Source organism: Tachypleus tridentatus, chromosome 10 (genome assembly GCF_004210375.1).
Source record: "Tachypleus tridentatus isolate NWPU-2018 chromosome 10, ASM421037v1, whole genome shotgun sequence".
Lineage (NCBI taxonomy): Eukaryota > Metazoa > Arthropoda > Merostomata > Xiphosura > Limulidae > Tachypleus > Tachypleus tridentatus.
In genome coordinates, this window is record NC_134834.1 from 10421055 (window position 1) to 10439900 (window position 18846).

The 18846-nt window shown below is 22.3% G+C and overlaps 1 protein-coding gene across 1 annotated transcript in view; it reads right to left on the minus strand.

The window, feature by feature from the left end:
* Positions 1–1421: 1421 nt before the first annotated feature.
* Positions 1422–18846, minus strand: part of LOC143228738 (cell adhesion molecule Dscam1-like) — a 191848-nt gene continuing 174423 nt past the window's right edge. The window contains 1 exon segment of the mRNA XM_076460032.1: positions 1422–1947. Coding sequence (XP_076316147.1) covers positions 1775–1947 — 173 coding nt within the window. The 3' untranslated portion in view covers positions 1422–1774.

Here is an 18846-nt window from a genome sequence, read left to right on the forward strand (position 1 = left end):
ATGTTCAAACAATTAAGCGTGTTGTCTATAAATATGTTCACACTGTAGCGTGTTGTCTACAAAGATGTTCAAACTATAGCGTGTTCTCTATAAACATGTTCAAACTATAGCGTGTTGTCTATAAATATGTTCAAACTATAGCGTGTTGTCTGTAAATATGTTCGAACTATAGCGTGTTGTCTATAAATATGTTCAAACTATAGCGTGTTGTCTGTAAATATGTTCGAACTATAGCGTGTTGTCTATTAATATGTTCGAACTATAGCGTGTTGTCTATAAATATGTTCACACTGTAGCGTGTGGTCTACAAAGATGTTCAAACTATAGCGTGTTGTCTATAAATATGTTCACACTATCGCGTGTTGTCTACGAAGATGTTCAAACAATTAAGCGTGTTGTCTATAAATATGTTCACACTGTAGCGTTTTGTCTATAAATATGTTCAAACTATAGCGTGTTGTCTATAAATATGTTCAAACTATAGCGTGTTGTCTATAAATATGTTCAAACTATAGCATGTTGTCTATAAATATGTTCAAACTACAGCGTGTTGTCTATAAATATGTTCACACTGTAGCGTGTTGTCTATAAATATGTTCATACTGTAGCGTGTTGTCTACAAAGATGTTCACACTGTAGCGTGTTGTCTATAAATATGTTCACACTATAGCTTGTTGTCTATAAATATGTTCACACTATAGCGTGTTGTCTACAAATATGTTCAAACTATAGCATGTTGTCTATAAATATGTTCAAACTACAGCGTGTTGTCTATAAATATGTTCACACTGTAGCGTGTTGTCTATAAATATGTTCAAACTATAGCGTGTTGTCTATAAATATGTTCAAACTATAGCGTGTTGTCTATAAATATGTTCACACTGTAGCGTGTTGTCTATAAATATGTTCAAACTATAGCGTGTTGTCTATAAATATGTTCACACTGTAGCGTGTTGTCTATAAATATGTTCACACTGTAGCGTGTTGTCTATAAATATTTTCACACTGTAGTGTGCTGAACTACTCACATATTCGCATTACCGCGTGCAGTTTATAGTGATACTATCACAGTGACTGTTTTAATATTAAATGATCTATATATTCATGGTTTTATTTAGCAGATACTAATTTGTGTGCTCTAAAAAGAGAACTTTAAATTTAGGTTATACCTGCATTAGTTTTTATTGTTGGAAGTTGGTATTTTATTCGGATTATATTTGTCCCCAACTTTTATTAGTTTAAAAACGTTAAAAACTGGTGCCGATTGAAAGTAACCTAAAGATAAGACGGTTAGGATGATGGTGTCTCTGTAGACCGCTCACTGTAAAAGCACCACTTACGTTTTATTACTAAACATCTTTGTTTGATCCCACCCACAACAACCGTTTCTATCAGAATGTAAAACAAAACGACAGTTTTGACCTGATAATTTATTGTTTGTTATTCATATTACTTATCGCAAGTTTGAAAGTCTAACACTTAAGTACAGACTACATAAACAATGGATGACATTGGACAATATGAACAACTTTCTGGAAGCAATCACGCGAAGAACATAAAAGAAAGATATTGGACGGTAATACAAATACAGAAACGTATATACAGTGGATCTACAAGTACACGCTGCTTATATCTTTAACTTTGCCCGAAACCAGATCACAAAGCTTGTTCATTTCGTTGTCGGACAATGTCTTCAGATGAGATAGCCCTAACTTGCGAAGTTCCTTCAGACCCACTTCTGATTTTCGTATCTCAGTACACAGGGCTGCATGGATCAGATAAACTTCGTTTCGTGGTCACAATCGGTAAATAAACTTCCTGTCGTGGTCACAATGGGCTCGATACATTCTTTAGTACTAACATCTCTCGAATCGACGTTGTAAAACACATCACAATATGGCCTGACGATGGTGTTTGGAAGTTTCCATTCATATATCGGTAACTTTGCTATGTAACAAAACAAAATCATGTGTTTAGATACCAAGTGTGTGTTAACCAACCTGGTAGTTTCTACTGATGCTACTTTTTATATTACTGGTTCAATGTTTGTTTCTCTATGAAAACAACAATATTTTTATATTACTGATTCAATGTTTGTTTCTGTATAAAAAACAACAATATTTTTATATTACTGATTCAATGTTTGTTTCTCTATGAAAACAACAATATTTTTATATTACTGATTCAATGTTTGTTTCTCTATGAAAACAACAATATTTTTATATTACTGATTCAATGTTTGTTTCTCTATAAAAACAACAAAATTTTTATATTACTGATTCAATGTTTGTTTCTCTATGAAAACAACAATATTTTTATATTACTGGTTCAATGTTTGTTTCTCTATGAAAACAACAATATTTTTATATTACTGGTTCAATGTTTGCTTCTCTATAAAAAACAACGATATTTTTATATTACTGTTTCAATGTTTGTTTCTCTATGAAAACAACAATATTTTTATATTACTGGTTCAATGTTTGTTTCTCTATAAAAACGATATTTTTATATTACTGATTTAATGTTTGCTTCTCTACAAAAACAACAATATTTTTATATTACTGATTCAATGTTTGTTTCTCTATGAAAACAACAATATTTTTATATTACTGGTCAATGTTTGCTTCTCTATAAAAAACAACGATATTTTTATATTACTGATTCAATGTTTGCTTCTCTATAAAAACAACATCTTTATATTACGGGTTCAATGTTTGTTTCTCTATAAAAACAACGATGTTTTTATATTACTGATTCAATGTTTGTTTCTCTATAAAAACAACAAAATTTTTATATTACTGGTTCAATGTTTGTTTCTCTATAAAAAAAACAATATTTTTATATTACTGATTCAATGTTTGTTTCTCTATGAAAACAACAATATTTTTATATTACTGATTCAATGTTTATTTCTCTATAAAAACAACAAAATTTGTATATTACTGATTCAATGTTTGTTTCTCTATAAAAACAACATTTTTATATTACTGATTCAATGTTTGTTTCTCTATGAAAACAACAATATTTTTATATTACTGGTTCAATGTTTGTTTCTCTATAAAAACAATATTTTTATATTACTGGTTCAATGTTTGTTTCTCTATAAAAACAACGATATTTTTATATTACTGATTCAATGTTTGTTTCTCTATAAAACAACAATATTTTTATATTACTGGTTCAATGTTTGTTTCTCTATAAAAAACAATATTTTTATATTACTGATTCAATGTTTGTTTCTCTATGAAAACAACAATATTTTTATATTACTGATTCAATGTTTGTTTCTCTATAAAACAACAATATTTTTATATTACTGATTCAATGTTTGTTTCTCTATGAAAACAACAATATTTTTATATTACTGGTTCAATGTTTGTTTCTCTATAAAAACAATATTTTTATATTACTGGTTCAATGTTTGTTTCTCTATAAAAACAACGATGTTTTTATATTATTGATTCAATGTTTGTTTCTCTATAAAAACAACAAAATTTGTATATTACTGGTTCAATGTTTGTTTCTCTATAAAAAACAATATTTTTATATTACTGATTCAATGTTTGTTTCTCTATGAAAACAACAATATTTTTATATTACTGATTCAATGTTTGTTTCTCTATAAAAACAACAATATTTTTATATTACTGATTCAATGTTTGTTTCTCTATGAAAACAACAATATTTTTATATTACTGGTTCAATGTTTGTTTCTCTATGAAAACAACAATATTTTTATATTACTGGTTCAATGTTTGTTTCTCTATAAAAACAATATTTTTATATTACTGGTTCAATGTTTGTTTCTCTATAAAAACAACGATATTTTTATATTACTGATTCAATGTTTGTTTCTCTATAAAAACAACAATATTTTTATATTACTGGTTCAATGTTTGTTTCTCTATGAAAACAACAATATTTTTATATTACTGGTTCAATGTTTGCTTCTCTATAAAAAACAACGATATTTTTATATTACTGATTCAATGTTTGTTTCTCTATGAAAACAACAATATTTTTATATTACTGGTTCAATGTTTGTTTCTCTATAAAAACAACAATATTTTTATATTACTGATTCAATGTTTGTTTCTCTATGAAAACAACAATATTTTTATATTACTGGTTCAATGTTTGTTTCTCTATAAAAAACAACGATATTTTTATATTACTGATTCAATGTTTGTTTCTCTATAAAAACAACGATATTTTTATATTACTGGTTCAATGTTTGTTTCTCTATAAAACAACGATATTTTTATATTACTGATTCAATGTTTATTTCTCTATAAAAACAACAAAATTTGTATATTACTGGTTCAATGTTTGTTTCTCTATAAAAAAACAATATTTTTATATTACTGATTCAATGTTTGTTTCTCTATGAAAACAACAATATTTTTATATTACTGATTCAATGTTTGTTTCTCTATAAAAACAACAATATTTTTATATTACTGATTCAATGTTTGTTTCTCTATAAAAACAACATTTTTATATTACTGATTCAATGTTTGTTTCTCTATAAAACAACAATATTTTTATATTACTGGTTCAATGTTTGTTTCTCTATAAAAACAATATTTTTATATTACTGGTTCAATGTTTGTTTCTCTATAAAAACAACGATGTTTTTATATTACTGATTCAATGTTTGTTTCTCTATAAAAACAACAATATTTTTATATTACTGGTTCAATGTTTGTTTCTCTATGAAAACAACAATATTTTATATTACTGGTTCAATGTTTGCTTCTCTATAAAAAACAACGATATTTTTATATTACTGATTCAATGTTTGTTTCTCTATGAAAACAACAATATTTTTATATTACTGGTTCAATGTTTGTTTCTCTATAAAAACAACAATATTTTTATATTACTGATTCAATGTTTGTTTCTCTATGAAAACAACAATATTTTTATATTACTGGTTCAATGTTTGCTTCTCTATAAAAAACAACGATATTTTTATATTACTGATTCAATGTTTGTTTCTCTATGAAAACAACAATATTTTTATATTACTGGTTCAATGTTTGTTTCTCTATAAAAACAACGATATTTTTATATTACTGATTCAATGTTTGTTTCTCTATAAAAAACAACAATATTTTTATATTACTGGTTCAATGTTTGTTTCTCTATAAAAAACAACAATATTTTTATATTACTGGTTCAATGTTTGTTTCTCTATAAAAACAACGATATTTTTATATTACTGATTCAATGTTTGTTTCTCTATAAAAACAACGATATTTTTATATTACTGGTTCAATGTTTGTTTCTCTATAAAAACAACAATATTTTTATATTACTGGTTCAATGTTTGTTTCTCTATAAAAAACAACGATATTTTTATATTACTGATTCAATGTTTGTTTCTCTATGAAAACAACAATATTTTTATATTACTGGTTCAATGTTTGCTTCTCTATAAAAAACAACAATATTTTTATATTACTGATTCAATGTTTGTTTCTCTATAAAAAACAACAATATTTTTATATTACTGATTCAATGTTTGTTTCTCTATGAAAACAACAATATTTTTATATTACTGGTTCAATGTTTGTTTCTCTATAAAAAACAACGATATTTTTATATTACTGATTCAATGTTTGTTTCTCTATAAAAAACAACAATATTTTTATATTACTGATTCAATGTTTGTTTCTCTATAAAAAAAAATATTTTTATATTACTGGTTCAATGTTTGTTTCTCTATAAAACAAGATATATTTTTATATTACTGGTTCAATGTTTGTTTCTCTATAAAAACAACAATATTTTTATATTACTGGTTCAATGTTTGTTTCTCTATAAAAACAACAATATTTTTATATTACTGGTTCAATGTTTGTTTCTCTAAAAACAACGATATTTTTATATTACTGATTTAATGTTTGTTTCTCTATAAAACAACGATATTTTTATATTACTGGTTCAATGTTTGTTTCTCTATGAAAACAACAATATTTTTATATTACTGGTTCAATGTTTGCTTCTCTATAAAAAACAACGATATTTTTATATTACTGATTCAATGTTTGTTTCTCTATGAAAACAACAATATTTTTATATTACTGGTTCAATGTTTGTTTCTCTATAAAAACAACAATATTTTTATATTACTGATTCAATGTTTGTTTCTCTATAAAAACAACAATATTTTTATATTACTGATTCAATGTTTGTTTCTCTATAAAAACAACAATATTTTTATATTACTGGTTCAATGTTTGCTTCTCTATAAAAAACAACAATATTTTTATATTACTGGTTCAATGTTTGTTTCTCTATAAAAACAACAATATTTTTATATTACTGGTTCAATGTTTGTTTCTCTATGAAAACAACAATATTTTTATATTACTGATTCAATGTTTGTTTCTCTATAAAAACAACATTTTTATATTACTGATTCAATGTTTGTTTCTCTATGAAAACAACAATATTTTTATATTACTGATTCAATGTTTGTTTCTCTATAAAACAACAATATTTTTATATTACTGATTCAATGTTTGTTTCTCTATGAAAACAACAATATTTTTATATTACTGGTTCAATGTTTGTTTCTCTATAAAAACAACAATATTTTTATATTACTGATTCAATGTTTGTTTCTCTATGAAAACAACAATATTTTTATATTACTGGTTCAATGTTTGTTTCTCTATAAAAAACAACGATATTTTTATATTACCGATTTAATTTTGTTTCTCTATAAAAAAAACAATATTTTTATATTACTGGTTCAATGTTTGTTTCTCTATAAAACAACAATATTTTTATATTACTGATTCAATGTTTGTTTCTCTATAAAAAACATTTTTATATTACTGGTTCAATGTTTGTTTCTCTATAAAAACATTTTTATAATACTCTTTCAATGTTTGTTTCTCTATGAAAACAACAATATTTTTATATTACTGATTCAATGTTTGTTTCTCTATGAAAACAACAATATTTTTATATTACTGGTTCAATGTTTGTTTCTCTATAAAAACAATATTTTTATATTACTGATTCAATGTTTGTTTCTCTATAAAAACAACAATATTTTTATATTACTGGTTCAATGTTTGTTTCTCTATAAAACAACAATATTTTTATATTACTGGTTCAATGTTTGTTTCTCTATAAAAACAACGATATTTTTATATTACTGATTTAATGTTTGTTTCTCTATAAAAACAACGATATTTTTATATTACTGGTTCAATGTTTGTTTCTCTATGAAAACAACAATATTTTTATATTACTGGTTCAATGTTTGCTTCTCTATAAAAAACAACGATATTTTTATATTACTGATTCAATGTTTGTTTCTCTATGAAAACAACAATATTTTTATATTACTGGTTCAATGTTTGTTTCTCTATAAAAACAACGATATTTTTATATTACTGATTCAATGTTTGTTTCTCTATGAAAACAACAATATTTTTATATTACTGGTTCAATGTTTGTTTCTCTATAAAAACAACGATATTTTTATATTACTGATTCAATGTTTGTTTCTCTATGAAAACAACAATATTTTTATATTACTGGTTCAATGTTTGTTTTCTATAAAAAACAACGATATTTTTATATTACTGATTCAATGTTTGTTTCTCTATAAAAAACAACGATATTTTTATATTACTGGTTCAATGTTTGTTTCTCTATGAAAACAACAATATTTTTATATTACTGGTTCAATGTTTGCTTCTCTATAAAAAACAACGATATTTTTATATTACTGATTCAATGTTTGTTTCTCTATGAAAACAACAATATTTTTATATTACTGGTTCAATGTTTGCTTCTCTATAAAAAACAACATTTTTATATTACTGATTCAATGTTTGTTTCTCTATAAAAACAACAATATATTACTGATTCAATGTTTGTTTCTCTATGAAAAGAACAATATTTTTATATTACCGATTTAATGTTTGTTTCTCTATCAAAACAATAATATTTTTATATTACTGGTTCAATGTTTGTTTCTCTATAAAACAACAATATTTTTATATTACTGGTTCAATGTTTGTTTCTCTATAAAACAACAATATTTTTATATTACTGGTTCAATGTTTGTTTCTCTATAAAACAACAATATTTTTATATTACTGATTCAATGTTTGTTTCTCTATGAAAACAACAATATTTTTATATCACTGATTCAATGTTTGTTTCTCTATAAAACAACAATATTTTTATATTACTGATTCAATGTTTGTTTCTCTATGAAAACAACAATATTTTTATATTACTGGTTCAATGTTTGCTTCTCTATAAAAACAACGATATTTTTATATTACCGATTCAATGTTTGTTTCTCTATGAAAACAACATTTTTATATTACTGGTTCAATGTTTGTTTCTCTATAAAAACAACGATATTTTTATATTACTGATTTAATTTTCTTTCTCTATGAAAAAAACAATATTTTTATATTACTGGTTCAATGTTTGTTTCTCTATAAAAACAACGATATTTTTATATTACTGGTTCAATGTTTGTTTCTCTATAAAAACAACGATATTTTTATATTACTAGTTCAATGTTTGTTTCTCTATAAAAACATTTTTATATTACTGATTCAATGTTTGTTTCTCTATAAAAACAAATTTTTATATTACTGATTCAATGTTTGTTTCTCTATGAAAACAACAATATTTTTATATTACTGGTTCAATGTTTGTTTCTCTATAAAAACAATATTTTTATATTACTGGTTCAATGTTTGTTTCTCTATAAAAAAACAATATTTTATATTACTGATTCAATGTTTGTTTCTCTATGAAAACAACAATATTTTTATATTACTGGTTCAATGTTTGTTTCTCTATAAAAAACAATATTTTTATATTATTGGTTCAATGTTTTTTCTCTTAAAAAACAACGATATTTTTATATTACTGATTCAATGTTTGTTTCTCTACAAAAACAACAATATTTTTATATTACTGGTTCAATGTTTGTTTCTCTATAAAACAACAATATTTTTATATTACTGATTCAATGTTTGTTTCTCTATAAAAACAACATTTTTATATTACTGATTCAATGTTTGTTTCTCTATAAAACAACAATATTTTTATATTACTGATTCAATGTTTGTTTCTCTATGAAAACAACAATATTTTTATATTACTGGTTCAATGTTTGTTTCTCTATAAAAAACAACGATATTTTTATATTACTGATTCAATGTTTGTTTCTCTATAAAAACAACATTTTTATATTACTGGTTCAATGTTTGTTTCTCTATAAAAAACAACGATATTTTTATATTACTGATTCAATGTTTGTTTCTCTATAAAAACAACAATATTTTTATATTACTGGTTCAATGTTTGTTTCTCTATAAAAACAACGATATTTTTATATTACTGGTTCAATGTTTGTTTCTCTATAAAAACAACAATATTTTTATATTACTGGTTCAATGTTTGTTTCTCTATAAAAACAACAATATTTTTATATTACTGATTCAATGTTTGTTTCTCTATAAAAACATTTTTATATTACTCTCTCAATGTTTGTTTCTCTATAAAAACATTTTTATAATACTCTTTCAATGTTTGTTTCTCTATGAAAACAACAATATTTTTATATTACTGATTCAATGTTTGTTTCTCTATAAAACAAAATTTTTATATTACTGATTCAATGTTTGTTTCTCTATGAAAACAACAATATTTTTATATTACTGGTTCAATGTTTGTTTCTCTATAAAAACAATAATTTTATATTACTGGTTCAATGTTTGTTTCTCTATAAAAACAACGATATTTTTATATTACTGATTCAATGTTTGTTTCTCTCTAAAAACAACAATGTTTTTATATTACTGGTTCAATGTTTGTTTCTCTATAAAAACAACAATATTTTTATATTACTGGTTCAATGTTTGTTTCTCTATAAAAACAACAATATTTTTATATTACTGGTTCAATGTTTGTTTCTCTATGAAAACAACAATATTTTTATATTACTGATTCAATGTTTGTTTCTCTATAAAAACAACATTTTTATATTACTGATTCAATGTTTGTTTCTCTATGAAAACAACAATATTTTTATATTACTGGTTCAATGTTTGTTTCTCTATAAAAACAATATTTTTATATTACTGGTTCAATGTTTGTTTCTCTAAAAAACAACGATATTTTTATATTACTGATTCAATGTTTGTTTCTCTATAAAAACAACAATATTTTTATATTACTGGTTCAATGTTTGTTTCTCTATAAAAACAACAATATTTTTATATTACTGGTTCAATGTTTGTTTCTCTATAAAAACAACAATATTTTTATATTACTGATTCAATGTTTGTTTCTCTATAAAAAACAACAATGTTTTTATATTACTGGTTCAATGTTTGTTTCTCTATAAAAACAACAATATTTTTATATTACTGGTTCAATGTTTGTTTCTCTATTAAAACAACAATATTTTTATATTACTGATTCAATGTTTGTTTCTCTATAAAAAACATTTTTTATATTACTGATTCAATGTTTGTTTCTCTATAAAAAAAAACATTTTTATATTACTGGTTCAATGTTTGTTTCTCTATAAAAACAACAATATTTTTATATTACTGATTCAATGTTTGTTTCTCTATAAAAACAACATTTTTATATTACTGATTCAATGTTTGTTTCTCTATAAAAACAACAATATTTTTATATTACTGGTTCAATGTTTGTTTCTCTATAAAAACAATATTTTTATATTACTGGTTCAATGTTTGTTTCTCTATAAAAACAACGATATTTTTATATTACTGATTCAATGTTTGTTTCTCTATAAAAACAACGTTTTTATATTACTGGTTCAATGTTTGTTTCTCTATGAAAACAACAATATTTTTATATTACTGATTCAATGTTTGTTTCTCTATAAAAACAACAATATTTTTATATTACTGATTCAATGTTTGTTTCTCTATAAAAACAACAATATTTTTATATTACTGGTTCAATGTTTGTTTCTCTATAAAAACAACAATATTTTTATATTACTGATTCAATGTTTGTTTCTCTATAAAAACAACAATATTTTTATATTACTGGTTCAATGTTTGTTTCTCTATAAAAACAACAATATTTTTATATTACTGGTTCAATGTTTGTTTCTCTATGAAAACAACAATATTTTTATATTACTGGTTCAATGTTTGTTTCTCTATAAAAACAACGATGTTTTTATATTACTGGTTCAATGTTTGTTTCTCTATAAAACAACAATATTTTTATATTACTGGTTCAATGTTTGTTTCTCTATAAAAACAACAATATTTTTATATTACTGGTTCAATGTTTGTTTCTCTATAAAACAACAAATATTTTTATATTACTGATTCAATGTTTGTTTCTCTATAAAAACAACAATATTTTTATATTACTGGTTCAATGTTTGTTTCTCTATAAAAAACAACAATATTTTTATATTACTGATTCAATGTTTGTTTCTCTATAAAAACAACAATATTTTTATATTACTGATTCAATGTTTGTTTCTCTATAAAACAACAATATTTTTATATTACTGGTTCAATGTTTGTTTCTCTATAAAAACAACGATATTTTTATATTACTGATTCAATGTTTGTTTCTCTATAAAAAACAATATTTTTATATTACTGGTTCAATGTTTGTTTCTCTATAAAAACAACAATATTTTTATATTACTGGTTCAATGTTTGTTTCTCTATAAAACAACAATATTTTTATATTACTGGTTCAATGTTTGTTTCTCTATAAAACAACAATATTTTTATATTACTGATTCAATGTTTGTTTCTCTATAAAACAACAATATTTTTATATTACTGGTTCAATGTTTGTTTCTCTATAAAACAACATTTTTATATTACTGGTTCAATGTTTGTTTCTCTATGAAAACAACAATATTTTTATATTACTGATTCAATGTTTGTTTCTCTATAAAAAACAATATTTTTATATTACTGATTCAATGTTTGTTTCTCTATGAAAACAACAATATTTTTATATTACTGGTTCAATGTTTGTTTCTCTATAAAACAACAATATTTTTATATTACTGGTTCAATGTTTGTTTCTCTATAAAAACAACAATATTTTTATATTACTGATTCAATGTTTGTTTCTCTATAAAAACAACAATGTTTTTATATTACTGGTTCAATGTTTGTTTCTCTATAAAAACAACAAAATTTTTATATTACTGGTTCAATGTTTGTTTCTCTATAAAACAACAATATTTTTATATTACTGGTTCAATGTTTGTTTCTCTATAAAAACAACAATATTTTTATATTACTGGTTCAATGTTTGTTTCTCTATAAAACAACAATATTTTTATATTACTGGTTCAATGTTTGTTTCTCTATAAAACAACAATATTTTTATATTACTGGTTCAATGTTTGTTTCTCTATAAAAAACAACAATATTTTTATATTACTGGTTCAATGTTTGTTTCTCTATAAAAACAACAATATTTTTATATTACTGATTCAATGTTTGTTTCTCTATAAAACAACAATATTTTTATATTACTGGTTCAATGTTTGTTTCTCTATAAAACAACAATATTTTTATATTACTGGTTCAATGTTTGTTTCTCTATAAAAACAACAATATTTTTATATTACTGATTCAATGTTTGTTTCTCTATAAAAACAACAATATTTTTATATTACTGGTTCAATGTTTGTTTCTCTAAAAAACAACAATTTTTATATTACTGATTCAATGTTTGTTTCTCTATAAAAACAACAATATTTTTATATTACTGGTTCAATGTTTGTTTCTCTATAAAACAACAATATTTTTATATTACTGGTTCAATGTTTGTTTCTCTATAAAAACAACAATATTTTTATATTACTGGTTCAATGTTTGTTTCTCTATGAAAAAACAATATTTTTATAAAACAACAATATGTTTCTCTATAAAAACAACAATATTTTTATATTACTGGTTCAATGTTTGTTTCTCTATAAAAACAACAATATTTTTATATTACTGATTCAATGTTTGTTTCTCTATAAAAATAACAATGTTTGTTTCTCTATATTTTTATATTACTGATTCAATGTTTGTTTCTCTATAAAAACAACAATATTTTTATATTACTGGTTCAATGTTTGTTTCTCTATATTTTTAAAAACAACAATATTTTTATATTACTGGTTCAATGTTTGTTTCTCTATAAAAACAACAATATTTTTATATTACTGGTTCAATGTTTGTTTCTCTATAAAACAACAATATTTTTATATTACTGATTCAATGTTTGTTTCTCTATAAAACAACAATATTTTTATATTACTGGTTCAATGTTTGTTTCTCTATAAAACAACAATATTTTTATATTACTGGTTCAATGTTTGCTTCTCTATAAAAAACAACAATATTTTTATATTACTGATTCAATGTTTGTTTCTCTATAAAAACAACAATATTTTTATATTACTGGTTCAATGTTTGTTTCTCTATAAAAACAACGATATTTTTATATTACTGGTTCAATGTTTGTTTCTCTATAAAACAACAATATTTTTATATTACTGGTTCAATGTTTGTTTCTCTATAAAACAACAATATTTTTATATTACTGATTCAATGTTTGTTTCTCTATAAAAAACAATATTTTTATATTACTGGTTCAATGTTTGTTTCTCTATAAAAACAACAATATTTTTATATTACTGATTCAATGTTTGTTTCTCTATAAAACAACAATATTTTTATATTACTGGTTCAATGTTTGTTTCTCTATAAAAAACAAATATTTTTATATTATTCAATGTTTGTTTCTCTATAAAAACAATATTTTGATATTACTGATTCAATGTTTGTTTCTCTATAAAAACAACAATATTTTTATATTACTGGTTCAATGTTTGTTTCTCTATAAAAACAACAATATTTTTATATTACTGGTTCAATGTTTGTTTCTCTATAAAAACAACAATATTTTTATATTACTGGTTCAATGTTTGTTTCTCTATAAAAACAACAATATTTTTATATTACTGGTTCAATGTTTGTTTCTCTATAAAAAAAAACGATATTTTTATATTACTGATTCAATGTTTGTTTCTCTATAAAAACAACATTTTTATATTACTGGTTCAATGTTTGTTTCTCTATAAAAATAACGTTTTTATATTACTGATTCAATGTTTGTTTCTCTATAAAAACAAGAATATTTTTATATTACTGATTCAATGTTTGTTTCTCTATGAAAACAACAATATTTTTATATTACTGGTTCAATGTTTGTTTCTCTATAAAAACAACAATATTTTTATATTACTGATTCAATGTTTGTTTCTCTATGAAAACAACAATATTTTTATATTACTGGTTCAATGTTTGTTTTCTATCTATATAAAACAACAATATTTTTTATATTACTGGTTCAATGTTTGTTTCTCTATAAAAAACAATATTTTTATATTACTGGTTCAATGTTTGTTTCTCTATAAAAACAACAATATTTTTATATTACTGGTTCAATGTTTGTTTTCTATAAAACAACAATATTTTTATATTACTGGTTCAATGTTTGTTTCTCTATAAAAAAACAATATTTTTTATATTACTGATTCAATGTTTGTTTCTCTATAAAAAACAACAATTTTTTTATATTACTGGTTCAATGTTTGTTTCTCTATAAAACAACAATATTTTTATATTACTGGTTCAATGTTTGTTTCTCTATAAAACAACAATATTTTTATATTACTGGTTCAATGTTTGTTTCTCTATAAAAACAACAATATTTTTATATTACTGGTTCAATGTTTGCTTCTCTATAAAAAACAACAATATTTTTATATTACTGGTTCAATGTTTGTTTCTCTAAAAAAACAACAATATTTTTATATTACTGATTCAATGTTTGTTTCTCTATAAAACAACATTTTTATATTACTGGTTCAATGTTTGTTTCTCTATAAAAACAACAATATTTTTATATTACTGATTCAATGTTTGCTTCTCTATAAAAAACAACAATATTTTTATATTACTGATTCAATGTTTGTTTCTCTATAAAAACAACAATATTTTTATATTACTGGTTCAATGTTTGTTTCTCTATAAAAACAACAATATTTTTATATTACTGGTTCAATGTTTGTTTCTCTATAAAACAACAATATTTTTATATTACTGGTTCAATGTTTGTTTCTCTATAAAAAAAACAATATTTTTATATTACTGGTTCAATGTTTGTTTCTCTATAAAACAACATTTTTATATTACTGGTTCAATGTTTGTTTCTCTAAAAAAACAACAATATTTTTATATTACTGATTCAATGTTTGTTTCTCTATAAAAAACAATATTTTTATATTACTGATTCAATGTTTGTTTCTCTATGAAAACAACAATATTTTTATATTACTGGTTCAATGTTTGTTTCTCTATAAAACAACAATATTTTTATATTACTGGTTCAATGTTTGTTTCTCTATAAAAACAACGATATTTTTATATTACTGATTCAATGTTTGTTTCTCTATAAAACAACAATATTTTTTATATTACTGGTTCAATGTTTGTTTCTCTATGAAAACAACAATATTTTTATATTACTGATTCAATGTTTGTTTCTCTATAAAAACAACATTTTTATATTACTGATTCAATGTTTGTTTCTCTATGAAAACAACAATATTTTTATATTACTGGTTCAATGTTTGTTTCTCTATAAAAACAATATTTTTATATTACTGGTTCAATGTTTGTTTCTCTATAAAAACAACGATATTTTTATATTACTGATTCAATGTTTGTTTCTCTATAAAAACAACAATATTTTTATATTACTGATTCAATGTTTGTTTCTCTATAAAACAACAATATTTTTATATTACTGATTCAATGTTTGTTTCTCTATAAAACAACAATATTTTTTATATTACTGGTTCAATGTTTGTTTCTCTATAAAACAACAATATTTTATATTACTGATTCAATGTTTGTTTCTCTATAAAACAACAATATTTTTATATTACTGGTTCAATGTTTGTTTCTCTATAAAAACAACAATAATTTTTTATATTACTGGTTCAATGTTTGTTTCTCTATAAAAACAACAATATTTTTATATTACTGGTTCAATGTTTGTTTCTCTATAAAAACAACAATATTTTTATATTACTGGTTCAATGTTTGTTTCTCTATAAAAACAACAATATTTTTATATTACTGGTTCAATGTTTGTTTCTCTATAAAAACAACGATATTTTTATATTACTGGTTCAATGTTTGTTTCTCTATAAAAAACAACGATATTTTTATATTACTGGTTCAATGTTTGTTTCTCTATAAAAACAACAATATTTTTATATTACTGGTTCAATGTTTGCTTCTCTATAAAAAACAACAATATTTTTATATTACTGGTTCAATGTTTGTTTCTCTATAAAAACAACGATATTTTTATATTACTGGTTCAATGTTTGTTTCTCTATAAAACAACAATATTTTTATATTACTGGTTCAATGTTTGTTTCTCTATAAAACAACGATATTTTTTATATTACTGATTCAATGTTTGTTTCTCTATAAAAACAACAATATTTTTATATTACTGGTTCAATGTTTGTTTCTCTATAAAAACAACGATATTTTTATATTACTGATTCAATGTTTGTTTCTCTATGAAAACAACAATATTTTTATATTACTGGTTCAATGTTTGTTTCTCTATAAAAAACAATATTTTTATATTACTGATTCAATGTTTGTTTCTCTATAAAAACAACAATATTTTTATATTACTGATTCAATGTTTGTTTCTCTATGAAAACAACAATATTTTTATATTACTGGTTCAATGTTTGTTTCTCTATAAAAACAATATTTTTATATTACTGATTTAATGTTTGTTTCTCTATAAAAAACAACAATGTTTTTATATTACTGATTCAATGTTTGTTTCTCTATAAAACAACAATATTTTTATATTACTGGTTCAATGTTTGTTTCTCTATTAAAACAACGATGTTTTTATATTACTGGTTCAATGTTTGTTTCTCTATAAAAACAACAATATTTTTTATATTACTGGTTCAATGTTTGTTTCTCTATAAAAACAACAATATTTTTATATTACTGATTCAATGTTTGTTTCTCTATAAAAAAACATTTTTATATTACTGGTTCAATGTTTGTTTCTCTATAAAAAAAATATTTTTATATTACTGGTTCAATGTTTGTTTCTCTATGAAAACAACAATATTTTTATATTACTGATTCAATGTTTGTTTCTCTATAAAAACAACATTTTTATATTACTGATTCAATGTTTGTTTCTCTATGAAAACAACAATATTTTTATATTACTGGTTCAATGTTTGTTTCTCTATAAAAACAACAATTTTTTATATTACTGGTTCAATGTTTGTTTCTCTATAAAAACAACGATATTTTTATATTACTGATTCAATGTTTGTTTCTCTATAAAAACAACGTTTTTATATTACTGGTTCAATGTTTGTTTCTCTATGAAAACAACAATATTTTTATATTACTGATTCAATGTTTGTTTCTCTATAAAAACAACATTTTTATATTACTGATTCAATGTTTGTTTCTCTATGAAAACAACAATATTTTTATATTACTGATTCAATGTTTGTTTCTCTATAAAAACAACAATGTTTTTATATTACTGGTTCAATGTTTGTTTCTCTATAAAAACAAGAATATTTTTATATTACTGGTTCAATGTTTGTTTCTCTATGAAAACAACAATATTTTTATATTACTGGTTCAATGTTTGCTTCTCTATGAAAACAACAATATTTTTATATTACTGATTCAATGTTTGTTTCTCTATAAAAACAACGATATTTTTATATTACTGGTTCAATGTTTGTTTCTCTATAAAAACAACAATATTTTTATATTACTGGTTCAATGTTTGTTTCTCTATAAAAACAACGATATTTTTATATTACTGATTCAATGTTTGTTTCTCTATAAAAACAACAATAGTTTTTATATTACTGGTTCAATGTTTGTTTCTCTATAAAAAACAACGATATTTTTATATTACTGATTCAATGTTTGTTTCTCTATGAAAACAACAATATTTTTATATTACTGGTTCAATGTTTGTTTCTCTATAAAAACAACAATATTTTATATTACTGATTCAATGTTTGTTTCTCTATAAAACAACAATATTTTTATATTACTGATTCAATGTTTGTTTCTCTATGAAAACAACAATATTTTTATATTACTGGTTCAATGTTTGTTTCTCTATAAAAACAATATTTTTATATTACTGATTCAATGTTTGTTTCTCTATAAAAACAACAATATTTTTATATTACTGATTCAATGTTTGTTTCTCTATAAAAACAACAATATTTTTATATTACTGGTTCAATGTTTGTTTCTCTATAAAAAACAACGATATTTTTATATTACTGGTTCAATGTTTGTTTCTCTATAAAAACAACAATATTTTTATATTACTGGTTCAATGTTTGTTTCTCTATAAAAACAACAATATTTTTATATTACTGATTCAATGTTTGTTTCTCTATAAAAAACAACGATATTTTTATATTACTGGTTCAATGTTTGCTCCTCTATAAAACAACAATATTTTTATATTACTGGTTCAATGTTTGTTTCTCTATAAAAAACAACAATATTTTTATATTACTGATTTAATGTTTGTTTCTCTATAAAAACAACGATATTTTTATATTACTGGTTCAATGTTTGTTTCTCTATGAAAACAACAATATTTTTATATTACTGGTTCAATGTTTGTTTCTCTATAAAAAAACAACGATATTTTTATATTACTGAT